The 16461-nt window shown below is 45.0% G+C and overlaps 1 protein-coding gene across 2 annotated transcripts in view; it reads left to right on the top strand.

Annotated features, from left to right (window-relative positions):
- Positions 1-371: 371 nt before the first annotated feature.
- RNF24 (ring finger protein 24) overlaps positions 372-16461 on the top strand; it is a 96497-nt gene continuing 80407 nt past the window's right edge. For both annotated transcript variants that reach the window (XM_040419316.1, XM_040419315.1), the window contains exon 1: positions 372-598. Coding sequence is in view for 1 of the 2 variants with exons in the window: in XM_040419315.1 (XP_040275249.1) it covers positions 511-598 (88 nt within the window). In the remaining variant the exon portion in view is untranslated. The remainder of the gene's footprint in view (positions 599-16461) is intronic.

Below are 16461 nucleotides of genomic sequence, written 5' to 3'. Positions count from 1 at the left end.
CTAGTAGGACCACCTTATATAAACTAAGGTTAGTGTGTCCCAATTCTCTTGCAGGGACTGTCACCCAGCTTTCTCAGACTCAGCGAGGCGGAAAGCTGAATACTTAGGTTTTATTAGGTTGCGGTTTTACTATTCGTCAGGACTTGTGATGGGGCCACGTCCATAGTGGAATTCTAATGCGTTTCATCCTCTTCCTTTGTGTCTGGCCTCTCTTTGCCTGCGTCCTCTCTCTCTCGCCTCCCTCCCTCTGTCTGTCTTTCTCCATCTTGCATCTCTCTCTCCCCATGTGCTCCCCTCCTCTCCCTGCCCCTGCCCAGGCCCGGCCCACCGGCCCTCCCTCTGTATACAGACAGGCAGGGGATGATTGGCAGGGGAGGGAGGAAACCTCTCAGCTCCCTCTCTTCTGCTACGTGCAAAGGAAAGAAATCCTGCCAGACAAATGATCATTTTTCTCTTACCAGCCAACCAGTGGTGAGTGGGAGCCCGGGGCATCAGGACCTTGCCCGTTCTATGCCAGAACCCATCGCAGTGCCCAACCGCAGCATTGGGATTCGCTATAAGGATCAACCTCTGGACCTTACATCTGCCTCTTCCCTGGGTGAGTCCACATCACCGGCTCATATGCCATTTTAATAATGATACCCTCATGCAATACCGACCGACGGGCACCGTCACCCCCGTTATTTCTGGGGAGTCGATACAGTCGAAAGGCTTAAGCCCTACGATGGTCTATGTGCCACGTACTAGGGTGCATTGCATTGCGGTAGACGCAGCGGATGGCGAGATCCAACTGTTTTATCTGCATTGCATCCGCTAGAACTTTGAATGGTGATTCAGTCCAATTTTGGTTCTTAGGCTTCTCCGTGCCCCCCCCCCCCCCCCCCCCATGATGCCCGCAGCGCCTTTGCATGCATTGCTGTAATTTTCCATGCCGCTTTGTGGCATCTACTTCATATACCCCCTCCCTATAAAGCAATATATGGTAATTTCCCCCTTTGCATAGTTAAGGTGGTAATGACCCCCTTAAATCCCAGCTTTGCAGGGTGTCGTTTTCCTGCATTTCCCCCGGCCCTGTGCTGTTTGTATTTGTCTTTGCTCCCATGTGCAGCTTGCTGAAGGTGAATGCAGACTTGCAGGATTCATAGGGAAGAAAGGGGGGGGTGTGCACTCTGGAAATGCTGGCCATTGGCAGACCGAGGGGAAATACACAAAAGCAGTCGTCCTGAGGCAGCCAGGGGGCGATGTCAGCGCCCTCGTGCACATATGTTGTGAAAAAATGACAGAAAAATGTACTGCGGAGAAACCGGTTCCCCCTGCTTGACAGTTGGTACGCTCCGGGGTGTTATAATGCTCAGTGCTGTAATATTACGCCTTCTGTTGTCGGCCTTGTTCACATTGTGCGGCAAGCCGCTTAAAGGGGATTTACGGTTTTCTCTGAAAGCGTTGACTACATTTTTTTCACCTTCGATAAGATCTCCGCTTGCTGTTAGCGAATGGGAACATGTTGTATTTAGATGGAGCGGCTTAAAAAGACCTGGCCGTGCCGACACAGCTGACGGCTTGTTATCAGTACAGGCGGCGGAAGACGGCGCCAACGGGAGGGCGGGTAGCACGCTGGCGCAGTTTTCACTGCGTTGTTAATGCCCGTATGATTTTGGGCGCACTGTTGCGCACTCCATGTTGACCCCTACCCTAAGTCCTCATGCACGCAACGGTATCATTTTTGCAGTTTGCAGATCACAAAATACGGACGCGGTCCGTGGGTTGCCTGCATTTTTTTTTACATCAATGGGTCGATATTCCGTATTTTTTGGCGGATGCAGAAAGCACATGGATGATCCGTGTACCTTCCGGCATCCATATGTCTGTTCTACAAAAAGGTATAACATGTCCAAAAGGCAGACCACGATCCGTAAAAAAAAAAAAAAAAAAGGATCCGCAATCTGGAATGTGTTCACTCACTGACAGCAAGCAGAGATGTGATAACGGCGAGCAAACGAAACAAAGTACTGTATGTTAAAAGTTTTTCATCAAGGGTTATGTTCATACAACTGAAAACCCCCTTCAAGTGTGGAGTGCGTAAGGCCTGGGGGGACAGCACTTTGAGGGGCCCCCGGCCTACTCTGGTTTGGAGGGCCCATAGCAATCTGCATAGGTATGGGTTACGACCATAGTGGCTGCATGACATGGGGCATCGGCTACTGTTTTCATTTCAATAAAGTTGGATGAAACAAGTCACGTAAAAGTGGCAGTGTGGCACCCAGCATCCAGTCCTGCCACCCCCTGCACCAGGGCGCGCTGCAGACGTTGCCATGTGGCACAGGCCATATAGGAATGCCTTGAGATACACCATTTTTTTTTTACTTAGTTGCACCTCGGCGGTATTTCCCATTTGTTAAAGTTGCATGATGACGCTGACACATGAGTCTGCTGCTTCTGGGAAGTTTTACTCAGAGTTCCCCTGGACGGTGTTCTACAGCATCTCCATTGACTTCTATGGTATCCCATGACGGCACTGACACTGGGCATTGCGCTGTACGGCGCTAGGGAAGTCTTTGCGGGGATAGAGGTGGAATAACGTATACAGATGTAGCAGAGCTGAACCTGTTTGGATTACGCAGCAGGTTGCAATCTCACTTGTTCCTCCGTACACATGCATGCTTTGCTCAGCTGAGCATGCATGCGTCCTAAAAGGGTTGGGCATGTTGAAATCCAACTGCCTGATCCATATCATCCCCCATACACACTATGTGGTTTGCGAGACGTGACCCTCTCAGGATATTCGCGGTCTCGGCAGTCTCCCGTCCATTTCCCGTGCTGTCTATTGCTCCCCGTTATCAGCCATTTCAGCCTTGTTTGACTGTTCATCCAGAGCCTCCCTGTACACAGAGCCACGCAGCCGCACCGAGCAGACTCTCTCTATTTTACCTTGTGTTTCAATCTCACGCCATTGTCAACGTCACTGCTTGCTGTCAATGAATAGAAACCTTCCCGGTTTGCCTCCGGATGGGGGGTTTGTCACATTTCAATCCAGCCTGAACGACATCTATCCTGCTCTGAGTTTGTCGCAGTGTATCAGGCCAGATAAAAATGCCATCGGTTCTGGAGTCCAGACGGTTGCCTAGACTGGATGCAAGAGTAACAAACCCTCAGCTGTGAGGCTCTGTACAATTTTTCAGCCTCAAGAGGTAAGCAAGAATGTTTCTGGTTTTTCTGACAGCAAGCAGAGATCTTGAAAAGGGTGAAGTATTGAAATATTAGTAAGTTGAAGACATGTTTATGTTCAGCCAGTCCATGGACAGGGTAATTAGTACTGCGGATCCCCCGCGGGGGCGGGGGTGGGGGGATTCTTCACCCCCCCCCCCCCCCACTTTCATCCTCTGCTTGCTGAATGCTTTTCACCAGAATTTACCAACAGGGAACTTCCTGAGATAACCTGACTCCTACTGAGCAGCGGCAGCCACTTACTGTACATGCCTGCCTTCCAGCCGTATGTACACAGGTTATCTTGTGACACAAAAACAGTCGTCAGCTCCGCCCCTCCGACTGGGCAGACATAACTATGTGCTTCATGGGACACTTTACAGAATAAAGTAGAAAATTCCTTAAAGGAACACTCTACTGTGTTATGTCTAGTGGAAGGGGGCGGAGTATGACACAAGGAATCCCTCTGCTATGCTCCACCCCCTCTGCCCTAGACATAACACATAGCAGATATATCCAAACTGTCTAAATAGGTAAAACTCTCTTGGTTGCCCATAGCAACCAATCACAGCGCAGCTTTCATTTTACCAGAGCAGTTTTAAAAATGAAAGCTGAGCTCTGATTGGCTGCCAGGCAACAAAGCAAGAAAGACCATTTTTTTTTGGCATCAGTTTTGCCCGGAGGGTAAAGGGGAGTCACAGCCTGGACGGGTGTCACAAAATGGTGCCCATTGGGTCACTTTTTGCAATCTTTTCCCATTGGTCAGCCATAAGAATAACAGAAGACAATAGCTCCGAGGGTCTCTGAAGAACTTAGCCAGTGTAAGGCCTCATGCACACGACCGTTCCGTTTTTTGCGATCCGCAAACCGCGGATCCGTAAAAAACGGAAGCCGCCCGTGTGCCTTCCGCAATTTGCGGAACGGAACGGGCGGCCCATTGTAGACATGCCTATTCTTGTCCGCAAAACGGACAGGAATAAGACATGCTATATTTTTTTGTGTGGCCTTGGAACGGAGCAACGGATGCGGACAGCACACGGAGTGCTGTCCGCATCTTTTGCGGCCCCATTAAAGTGAATCCGAGCCGCAAAAACTGTTGTGTGCATGAGGCCTAATGCACAGGCAGCCTCAGGGAAGACTCACAGATCTAGTGGCATGTGCCTGGGTCATCTGGAAGCTTGGAGCATCTGTACTAACTCCATCCTTAACCCTTTCACCCCCGGAGTTTTTTTTTTGTTTTTTTTTGCGTTTTTGTTTTGCGCTCCCCGCCTTCCCAGAGTTATAACTTTTTTTATTTGTCTGTTCACATAGCCATATGAGGGCCTGATTTCTGCGAGACAAGTTGTACTTTCCAACGCCACCATTTAGTATTGCATATGATGTAGTGGGAAGCGGGAAAAAAATTCCAAATGGGGTGAAATAGCAAAAAAAAAAGCAATTCCACCACAGTTTTACGTTTTTTATTTTTTTATTTAGGACGTTCGATGTAAGATAAAACTGACCGGTTACGTTTATTCTACAGGTCAGTACGAATCCGGCGATACCTTATATGTATAGTTTTTCTTGCGTTTTGATAGTGATAAAAAAATTTGAAAGTTTTATTTTTTTGTCGCCATATTTCGACCCCTATAACTTTTTTGTAATTATGTGTACGGAGCTGTGTGGGGGCTCATTTTTTGCGGGGTGATCTGAACTTTTCATTGATACCTTTCTGGGGTGTGTATATAAATTTTTGGTCTAAAAAATTAAGCGACCAAAAACGGCGAATTGGCCATTTGGACGCTTTTTTCCGTTTTGCTGTTTGCCGTATGGGGAATATATTTTTATAATTTTATGTTATGGCTGTTTTCCCACATCGACACACTCATGATGTGTATTTTTTTTAAAAAAATTTAAAAAAATTATTTTGCGAAAATGTTACACTTTTTTATAGTTCCCATAGAGAACTATAACATGCAATCATTAGATTTCTATTCTCATAGACTCCAATACACTAGCATTGGAGTCTATGAGAAAATTGCTTGTTTCCTATGGAGCCCTATTACAGGCAAGGGATCCATAGGAAATACTATGCAGCAGCCTCCTGTCATTCACAAAGCTCGCGCTTTTGGTTTTCAGTGTTCTTAGATGCCGTGGTCAGGATTGACCGCTGCATCTGAGAGGTTAAATGTCCGCGATCAGCATTACTTCCGCTTGCGGACATGAGCCGCGGGTGTTTGCTATAAGAAGCAGGCGGCTATGGCGCCCGCAGCGCTCAGGAGCGGGCGCTATCTTTAAAGACCCGGCCAGCGCCGTACTATTACGGCGCTGGTCGGGAAGGGGTTAAAGGGCATGTCCACATGGCAAGCCCATAACTGGTGTTTCTGCTTCTCTCTTGGAAAGACCTGAACGTCCTGACTCCTTTAGAGCAGCTCTAGTTTATGATGACTTAAAGGGAACCTGTCACCGGGATTTTGTGTATAGAGCCGAGGACATGGGTTGCTAGATGGCCGCTATCACATTCGCAATACCCAGTCCCCATAGCTCTGTGTGCTTTTATTGTGTAAAAAAAACCTATTTGATCCATATGCAAATTAACCTGAGATGAGTCCTGTCCCTGAGATGAGTCCAGCGTTTAGGAGCCCAGCACCGTCCCGCATCCTCAGAATCTCCTCCTTGCTCCCCGACGTCATAAAACCAGAGCGCCGTAATCTTGCCATGCGCGAGCTAGCGCATGCGCAGTTCCTTCCTTGAGGCTGATGCCTGCACAGGGAAGGAACACTATCAGTTCACTGCGCATGCGCTAGCTCGCGCATCGCGAGATTACGGCGCTCTGGCTTTCTGACATCGGGGAGTAAGGAGGTGATTCTGAGGATGTGGGGCACCTAAACGCTGGACTCATCTCAGGGACAGGACTCATCTCAGGGTAATTTGCATATCTATCAAATCGGGTTTTTTACACAATAAAAGCACACAGAGCTATGGGGACTGGGTATTGCGGATGCGCTAGCGGCGATCTAGCAACCCATGTCCTCAGCTCTATACATCAAATCCCGGTGACAGGTTCCCTTTAATATTTGATGCTCCAGTCCCTGACATTAATTGGTGTGTAGTCCCAATCTCTGGTGTTCAGAAGTGTTTTGGCCACGTTTCTGGTTTCAAATGATTAGTGGTTTATTGCTCCAGTCCCTGGTATTTAGTGGTTTTTTGCTCCAGTCCCTGGTTTCCAGTGCTTTGTTGCTCTAGTCCAGGCATCCTCAAACTGCGGCCCTCCAGCTGTTGTAAAACTACAACTCCCACAATGCCCTGCTGTAGGCTGCTACCTGTAGGCTGTTCGGGCATGCTGGGAGTTGTAGTTTTGCAACATCTGGAGGGCCGCAGTTTGAGGATGCCTGCTCTAGTCCCTGGTGCTAGTGTTTTGTTTTTTTTTGCCCAATTTCCTAGTATTTAGTGGTTGTCCATGATATTCAGTGGTTTGTTGCCCTAGTACTTGGGTCAGGAATCAACCACTGGGACTGTTCCTAAAGGGAGCGGCCTGATGGCTGCATTTCAGTAAAGACCAGATGACTGCATAGGGCTTAAAGGGCTTCTGTCACCCCACTAAACTCATATATATTTTTTGTGTGTACTTATAATCCCTATCCTGCCATATATCTATACATTGTTATTAATCATTTTCGTTCAGTAGATATGTCAAAAAACGTACTTTTATAATATGCTAATTACCTGTCTACCAGCAAGTAGGGCGTCTACTTGCTGGTAGCAGCCGCAGAAAACCGCCCCCTCCTCCTGGTGATTGACAGGGCCAGCCGCGATCTCCTCCTCCGACCGGCCCTGTCAGCATTTCAAAAATCGCGCGCCTGTGTTGATTCGGCGCGGGCGCTCTGAGATAAGGAGGCTCGCCTCCTCAGCACTCCCTCAGTGCGCCTGCGCCGATGACGTCTTCTCTTTCGGTGATGTCATCGGTGCAGGCGCATTGAGGGAGTGCTGAGGAGCCAAGCCTCCTTATCTCAGAGCGCCCGCGCCGAATCAACACAGGCGCGCGATTTTTGAAATGCTGACAGGGCCGGTCGGAGGAGGAGATCGCGGCTGGCCCTGTCAATCAACAGGAGGAGGGGGCGGTTTTTTGCGGCTGCTACCAGCAAGTAGACGCCCTACTTGCTGGTAGACAGGTAATTAGCATATCATAAAAGTAAAATTTTTGACATATCTACTGAACGAAAATTATTAATAACATAATGTATAGATATATCGCAGGATAGGGATTATAAGTACCCAACAAAAAAAAAAAAATATGAGTTTAGTGGGGCGACAGAAGCCCTTTAAATGGTGAATACAGAGGGACCGCCAGTTTAACACTCTTAGGTTTAGCCCTAAATCAAACCGCTTGGGTGTCACAAGTCTAATGGTTTGTCCAGTATTATATCATCTGTTCTCTTCTTTATTCACCGATGTGTCACCTGTACAGTTGTCTTGAGCACAGTGTAAACACATCTACTTTACGCTATTTTTGTTATTGTACTTTTTGTTCTTTTCTCATGACATAGACATAATTTTGAATGTATTAGCATCTTTATCCTTGATTGGTACTCTGAGCCATATAAATAGGACATGCATCACACATGAGGCAATGCGGGATTGGATTTTAAGCTTTTATTAGATGTGTAATTATGATTTCTGTTGTGTTTTTTGACTATTTTTAGTACCTGTTCCAGTTTAATGGGACATTTGAGACTCAATGTCAGTGTACCGTGTTTGAAGAGATACTGAGTACAGCTTTACTTAAAGTACACCTACACCCCCTAACGTAGCTGTACCCTATTAGCATATCAGGTCACAGACTGTTTTTTAATTAATAGCATCATTATGGATGTGCATATAATGAGGGATCTGCATATTACGGGATTAGCTGAGCATCTTCCAGGTTGGCGTTATGTACTGTATAAATATTAAGATTAAATGCCACTCATTCTTTTTGTTAATTAAAATTCAGCCTAGTATGACATCACTCATTTCTACTTCTTACAAAAATCTGATGAATAAAGCATGCTGAGATAAAGGATAGCGTAGTGCACGATTCCCCCTCCTCTCCTCGGCACTGTCCCAGCCTAGATCTGCTGGTTAAGAAACTGGGAAGTGCTGTGTCTTGTAGCTTTATTAATCAGATTTTTCTAAAAATGTTTGTAGTCATCGTTATGGATGTGTGTATAATCAGGGGTGCACCTAGCCTTCCTGCTGCCTGAGGCGAAAACTGAAACAGCGTCCCCCCCCCCTCCCTCTCCCCAATGCCAATTTCTTAACCTAAATAGTGTTGAGCGAACTTCTGTTTTAAGTTCGGCGGCTAAAGTTCGGCTTCCGGTTAGCGGAGAATCCCGATATGGATTCCGAATTCCGTTGTGGTCCGTGGTAGCGGAATCAATAATGGCTAATTATTGATTCCGCTACCACGGACCACAACGGAATTCGGAATCCATATCGGAATTCTCCGCTAACCGGAAGCCGAACTTTAGACGCCGAACTTAAAACAGAAGTTCGCTCAACACTAAACCTAAACCCTTCCCTTCAGCTCATGGCCCTTCGGCTACCCCCTCCCTCCTACCCCTACCTGGTGCTGCCTGACCTGGCCTCATTGGTGGTGCACCCCTGTGAATAATGAAGTATCTGTCTGCATACTGGATTGGGTGGCCACATTCCTGGTTGGGATGGTGTGGTGAGTAAATATTAAGACTAAATGCCTTTCTTTTTATCTGGTAATTAAAATTCAGCATATAATTATATTTCGCTCATTTGCACTTAAATGGACACTAAACCCTGAAAAAGAAGGAAAAAAAAGAAGCATAACCTGCTCAGGAACATTTGTCTTTAGTCTTTTCTTCATGGACATCTGAAAAACAGGAGCAGAAAGCAGTAAAACAGATGTTCCTGCTTCTCCATCTTCGGCTAGAGATGGGCTCTGATTTATTTCGGTAGACTTACTGTATTATTAAGCAGGTCCATAGAGCTTATTTATTTTACTCACTTAGTGCCAACATATCCCGCAGCGTTTTAGGCTAGTTTGACACTAGCGTTTACCATCTCCTCCTGCCGAGGATGTCTGGATCCGGCAGTGATGAGCGTTACCTGACACCCGCCGGCCAGTAGAATGCCAGATCGGCCTGTTTTTGAACCGGAACGGTTTCCGTCTGGCTGATTCTCGGCATGTTTGGCAAGTTGCAGCCAGATCTCTGCCGCTCCCCACGATAGTCAATGGGGCCAGACGGTGATCTGGTAGCTTCCGGCAGTGCCGGATTCAGAAATCTACAGCAGGCTGCTCCCTGCCGGAGGTGGTAAACGCTAGTGTGAAACTAGCCTTACAGGCATTATCATCATGAAGTATTTTACCCAGCTTTCCTGGGACCCTGAATGACAAATCTTTCTAGCTATGCCAGGGGCGTTGCTAGGTCAAAACATTCCCCTGATGTTTTGTCCCAGGCCCCGAATGTCCTGCCTGCCAGATAGATACAACTGTATTGCCGTCCTCAGGACAGCAATACAATTGAATCTAATGGACTGCAAGAGCTGAAGGACCTGTGATGACCTCACATGTCATGTGATCAGTTCTAAATTCAGTAGCTGAAAAGGACCTGCGATGATGTCACTATCATGTGACCAGTGCAGGAGAGGACGGCTCAGCATTGAAGAGACGTCCTGGGAAGAGGCTGTGGTGAGGTCTGCTACATGAGGAGAGGTAAGTGAAGGGAGAGGCAGAGCAATGCTGGGACTTGTAGTTATTTAACTGGTACTTTATGTTAGGGCTGAAGGGAGTTATTTACATGGGACAGTGAGGTGGAGTGATGTTAATTACATGGGACTGAAATTTGGAAGTGGCTGGGGTAGGGTGATGTTATTTACATGGGACTGTATGTTGAAGGCAGCTGTGGGAGGGATTTATATTATTTACATGGGGTTGAATGTTAAGGGGTAATGTTATTTACATGGGACTGCATGTTGGAGGTGGCTGGGGAGGGGTGATTTTATTTACATGGGACTGTATGTTGGAAGGGGCAGGAGAAATGGTGTGATGTTATTTACATGGGACTGTATTTTGGAGGGGGCTGTAGATAGAGAGGGATATTATTTACATGGGACTGTATATTGGAGGGGGCTGGAGAGATGGTGTGATGGTATTTACATGGCACTCTATGGCGGAGGGAGGGAAATAGTGTTATTTACATGGGACTGTATGGTGGAGGGGCTGAGGAATTATAATTTCTGAGGACACTAAACGGAGGAATATAACTACAGGGGGCACTGCACGCGGCATTATAAATACTGGGAGGGCTTCAGAGCAAGCATTATAACAGTAGGGGGCGATAAAACTACAGGGGGCACTGTGGGTGTATTATAAATCCAGGAGACATTAGGCGTTCTTATTACTACTGGGGGCTCTATAGGAGAGACTGATAATGGGGGCATTCTTGTGGAGCATTATCACAGTTGGGTCCAGTAGGGGGCAGTATTACTAATGAGAGCATTCTAGAAGGGAATTACTATTGGTGGGACTATGAGGAGCACTATTACTATGGGGGGCACTCATTTTTCTTCAGCATAGTATTTGGGGGTGCAGAAAAGTAAGGAAGCTAAGATGTCTGTGTGTCACACTCTGTAGAGACGAGGCGGCTGAGAGAAGTCTCCGGACCGAATGGAGAAGATGATTAGAAGAGAAGATCTACATCAGAGGAGACGTCACCTGGGAGGCAATGGATGTGAGAGGTATGTGCTGCTGTATAGCGGGTACAGGAAAATGTCTTCAGTGCTAGTGTTTGGCGGGGGGGGTGGGGGGGGGGGGGTGCGGTTGTTCAATTTAGAGAATTGGGCCATATGCATTGGTGCTTGGGCCCCGGATCTTTTGAGACCCTAGCAACGCCGCTGATATGCTACAGTATAGAGAATTTGTCACTGGGCTTCTTACTCAGCTTTTCCAGGCTCCTGATTTACCAGTTCATAAATAAGCTGATCTGGCATTCTGCAGTCTGGGAAAGCTGGGTAACAATCTCTACAGATGGTGATGGGGCATATTGTTCTATAAAATACACATGATGCCGCCCTGATATAGTGTGTGAATCTGTGATAGGACACCAGGGCAGCATAATCTGTTGTCACCAATGCAGCTGCACAGTGTTGTCACCCAGCTTTTCCAGAACCCTGAGCGTCAAGTTGGTCCAACGGTACGATGGGATTTATCAAGACATAACTTGGAAAATTTGGAATTCAGCAGTCTGGGAAAGCTGGGTAACAACCTCAGCCGAGATGTAATGGAGGCCACATTTGGTATATACTATATCCATAAATATAATATCATGACGACAGTGAGTATACATATTATATACTATATATGCATAGTGATCTCCAGCATACCTCCACATGGTACCCAGCTTTCCAAAGCTGCTGAAAGGCAAATCTGCAGAATTATCAGTGAAGGGAGGAATTATCACTGCATAACTGGGGAGATAAGCTATTCAGCTGTATGTACTGTGGCTGGTACCATGTATATACTACAGCTGGTACTATTGGCCCTATGGCTGGTACCATGTATATACTACAGCTGGTACTATTGTCACTATGGCTGGTACTATGTATATACTAGAGCTGGTACTATTGGCACTATGGCTGGTACTATGTATATACTAGAGCTGGTACTATTGGCACTATGGCTGGTACTATGTATATACTAGAGCTGGTACTATGGCTGGTACTATGTATATACTAGAGCTGGTACTATTGGTACTATGTATATACTTGAGCTGGTACTATTGGTACTATGGCTGGTACTATGTATATACTACAGCTGGTACTATTGTCACTATGGCTGGTACTATGTATATACTACAGCTGGTACTATTGGCACTATGGCTGGTACTATGTATATACTACAGCTGGTACTATTGGCACTATGGCTGGTGCTATGTATATACTAGAGCTGGTACTATTGGCACTATGGCTGGTACTATGTATATACTAGAGCTGGTACTATTGGCACTATGGCTGGTACTATGTATATACTACAGCTGGTACTATTGGCACTATGGCTGGTACTATGTATATACTAGAGCTGGTACTATTGGCACTATGGCTGGTACTATGTATATACTTGAGCTGGTACTATTGGTACTATGGCTGACACTATTTAGATACTAGAGCTGGTACTATGGCTGACACTATTTATATACTAGAGCTGGTACTATTGTCACTATGGCTGGTACTTTGTATATACTTGAGCTGGTACTATTCGTATAATGGCTGGTACTATGTATATACTTGAGCTGATACTATTGGCACTATGGCTGGTACTATGTATATACTAGAGCTGGTACTATGGCTGACACTATTTATATACTAGAGCTGGTACTATTGGCACTATGTCTGGTACTATGTATATACTAGAGCTGGTACTATGGCTGACACTATTTTTATACTAGAGCTAGTACTATTGGCACTATGGCTGGTACTATGTATATACTTGAGCTGGTACTATGGCTGACACTATTTATATACTAGAGCTGGTACTATTGCCACTATGGCTAGTACTATGTATATACTTGAGCTGGTACTATTGGCACTATGGCGGGTACTATGTATATACTTGAGCTGGTACTATTGGCACTATGGCTGGTACTATGTATATACTAGAGCTGGTACTATGGCTGACACTATTTTTATACTAGAGCTGGTACTATTGGCACTATGGCTGGTACTATGTATATACTTGAGCTGGTACTATTGGCACTATGGCTGGTACTATGTATATACTAGAGCTGGTACTATCGCTGACACTATTTATATACTAGAGCTGGTACTATTGGCACTATGGCTGGTACTATGTATATACTTGAGCTGGTACTATTGGCACTATGGCTGGTACTATGTATATACTAGAGCTGGTACTATGGCTGACACTATTTATATACTAGAGCTGGTACTATTGGCACTATGGCTGGTACTATGTATATACTTGAGCTGGTACTATTGGCACTATGGCTGGTACTATGTATATACTAGAGCTGGTACTATGGCTGACACTATTTATATACTAGAGCTGGTACTATTGGCACTATGGCTGGTACTATGTATATACTTGAGCTGGTACTATTGGCACTATGGCTGGTACTATGTATATACTAGAGCTGGTACTATCGCTGACACTATTTATATACTAGAGCTGGTACTATTGGCACTATGGCTGGTACTATGTATATACTTGAGCTGGTACTATTGGCACTATGGCTGGTACTATGTATATACTAGAGCTGGTACTATGGCTGACACTATTTATATACTAGAGCTGGTACTATTGGCACTATGGCTGGTACTATGTATATACTTGAGCTGGTACTATTGGCACTATGGCTGGTACTATGTATATACTAGAGCTGGTACTATCGCTGACACTATTTATATACTAGAGCTGGTACTATTGGCACTATGGCTGGTACTATGTATATACTTGAGCTGGTACTATTGGCACTATGGCTGGTACTATGTATATACTAGAGCTGGTACTATCGCTGACACTATTTATATACTAGAGCTGGTACTATTGGCACTATGGCTGGTACTATGTATATACTTGAGCTGGTACTATTGGCACTATGGCTGGTACTATGTATGTACTACTAAAGCTGGTACTATATTTTGGTACTCTATTTTGTATTATTAGAAACTAGAAGATTCCTTCCAACAAAATGGCCATGCTCACTATGTAGACTAAATGTATCCAGGCTAAGCCCAGCCTCCTCCTGCTCAATGTTCTGCCTCACGTGCACTGGCATCAGAGAGGGATGGAGAGAAGTCATGGCTGCAGCCAGAGAGAACAGTGGACTGCTTTTATAGTTTAGTTTTCATCATCTGCTATTGTGATATCTGACAAAACAAGAGCAAACAACAAAGACACGTGAGGAGATTATAGTACGTTTTGTTGGTAGTTTATTTTTTCTTTGGATTCTGGCTTTAGTTTCCCTTTAACAGTTCGTACAATGTTCTGATTAATAAAGCGGGATGAGATAATGGATGGCACAGTGCCACTGTTGTTTCCCCCTCCTTTCCTCTCAACACAGTGCCAGTCCAACTATGTGTTGTTTGGGCTAGTTTTACTCTAGCACACTGTTCTGGCAAACTCTCCACTTGTCTGCCGAAACAGCGTACGGATCTCTGCCGAAACCCATTGTACTTTTTGGGGACAGCAGGCAGTCCGTTTGTATCTGGCAGCGTCGGATCCTGAAGACTTTGGCAGGCTGTTCTCTGCCGGAATTCACAACGTAGATGTGAAAGTCGCCTGCAGAGACCAGGAAGTGCTGTGCCTTGTAGCTTTATTAATCAGATTTACAGATGTACAGTTGTGTTCAAAATAATAGCAGTGTGTTTAAAAATGTGAATAAAGCTCAAAATCCTTCTAATAGCTTTTATTTCCATACACACAAATGCATTGGGAACACTACACATTCTATTCCAAATCAAAACATGAAGAAAAATATATAAAATTAGTGTTGTTCCTCTAAAAAATTGAAGAAAAGTGAATATTAGACTGTTCAAAAAAAATAGCAGTGTTTGTATTCTTCTTTACAAACTCAAACATTCACTATATAAACTGAGAAATGTTTGAAGATTTTGCTTTCCTTTGAATCCCTTCACTAATATTTAGTTGTATAACCGCTGTTTCTGAGAACTGCTGGACGTCTGTGTTGCTCGGAGTCACCACCTTCTGGCCCCTGTGTATTCCAGCCCAGGAGGATTGGTCTACATTCCACAGTTCTTCTCTATTTCTTGGTTTTGCTTAAGAAACTGCATTTTTGATGTCACCCCACAAGTTTTCTATTGGATTAAGATCCGGGGATTGGGCTGACCACTCCATAACGTCAGTCTTGTTGGTCTGGAACCAAGATGTTGCCCGTTTACTGGTGTGTTTGGGGTCGTTGTCTTGTTGGAGCACTCATTTCAAGGGCATTTCCTCTTCAGCATAAGGCAGCCTGACCTCTTCAAGTATTCTGATGTGTTCAGACTGATCCATGATCCCTGGTCTGCGATAAATAGGCCCAACACCGTAGTATGAGAACATCCCCATATCATGATGCTGGTCCACCATGCTTCACTGTCTTCACCTTGTACTGTGGCTGGAATTCAGTGTTTGGAGGTCGTCTGACAAACTGTCTCCGGACACTAGACCCAAAAAGAACAATCTTACTTTCATCAGTCCACAGAATGTCTCTTTAGACCGGTCAATGTGCTCTTTGGCAAATTGTAACCTCTTCAGCACAAGTCTTTTTTCCAACAGTGGGACTTTGCGGGGGCTTCTTGCAGATCGCTCGGCTTCACATAGGTGTCTTCTCATTGTAACAGGACTCACAGGTAACTTCAGACCTTCTTTCATCTTCCTGGAGCTGATTGTTGGCGGAGTCCTCGCCATTTTGGCTATTCTTCTATCCATTCGAATGGCAGTTTTTCGCTTTCTTCTACGTCTTTCAGGTTTTGGTTGCCATTTTAAAGCATTTGTGATCATTTTAGCTGAGCAGCCTATGATTTTCTGCACTTCTTTATATGCTTTCCCCTCTCCAATCAACTTTTTAATCAAGGTACGCTGTTCTTCTGAACAATGTCTGGAACGACCCACTTTACTCAGAATTTCAGAGAGAAATGCACTGTAACCAGCATGTACAACATTCGCTGCCTTCCTTCCTTAAATAAGGGCAATAATTGGCACCTGTTTTTCAAAGAATGAATGACCTCACTCATTGAACTACACACTGCTGTTATTTTGAACATGTCCCTTTCAATTAGTGATTCAATTACACAGAATCAGCAGCATGCATGTCATGACTGTTGGGTCTGTTGGATTTCTATTACTCTACTAAACCTGCTGGTAAATTATTTGGCATGTAGAAATATCATTACTACCAAAAACAGTGATTGATCAGATTAGTGATGTCTGACTGCTATTATTTTGAACAGAACTGTATGTAAGCATCATTATGGATAATGAGTGTATAATGAAATGTCTGCATACTGAATTGCTTTGTCACATTCCACGTTGGGATGGTGTGGTGAATAAATAGTAAGACTAAATGCCATTCTTCGTTTTTGGTAATTTAAATTCAGCATGGAATTATATTTCACTCATTTCCTAGTGACACTTCTTGCAAAAATCTGATTAATAAAGCAGGCTGAGATAAGGGATGGAATCAGGGGTGGACTGGGAACGTAAAGTGGCCTGGGAAAAAAATAAAAAATAAAAATGGCCCCATGTTG

Source organism: Bufo bufo, chromosome 2 (assembly GCF_905171765.1).
Source record: "Bufo bufo chromosome 2, aBufBuf1.1, whole genome shotgun sequence".
Classification (NCBI taxonomy): domain Eukaryota; kingdom Metazoa; phylum Chordata; class Amphibia; order Anura; family Bufonidae; genus Bufo; species Bufo bufo.
The sequence above is the reverse complement of the archived record's forward strand: the minus strand, read 5'-3'. Positions and strand labels throughout refer to the sequence as shown.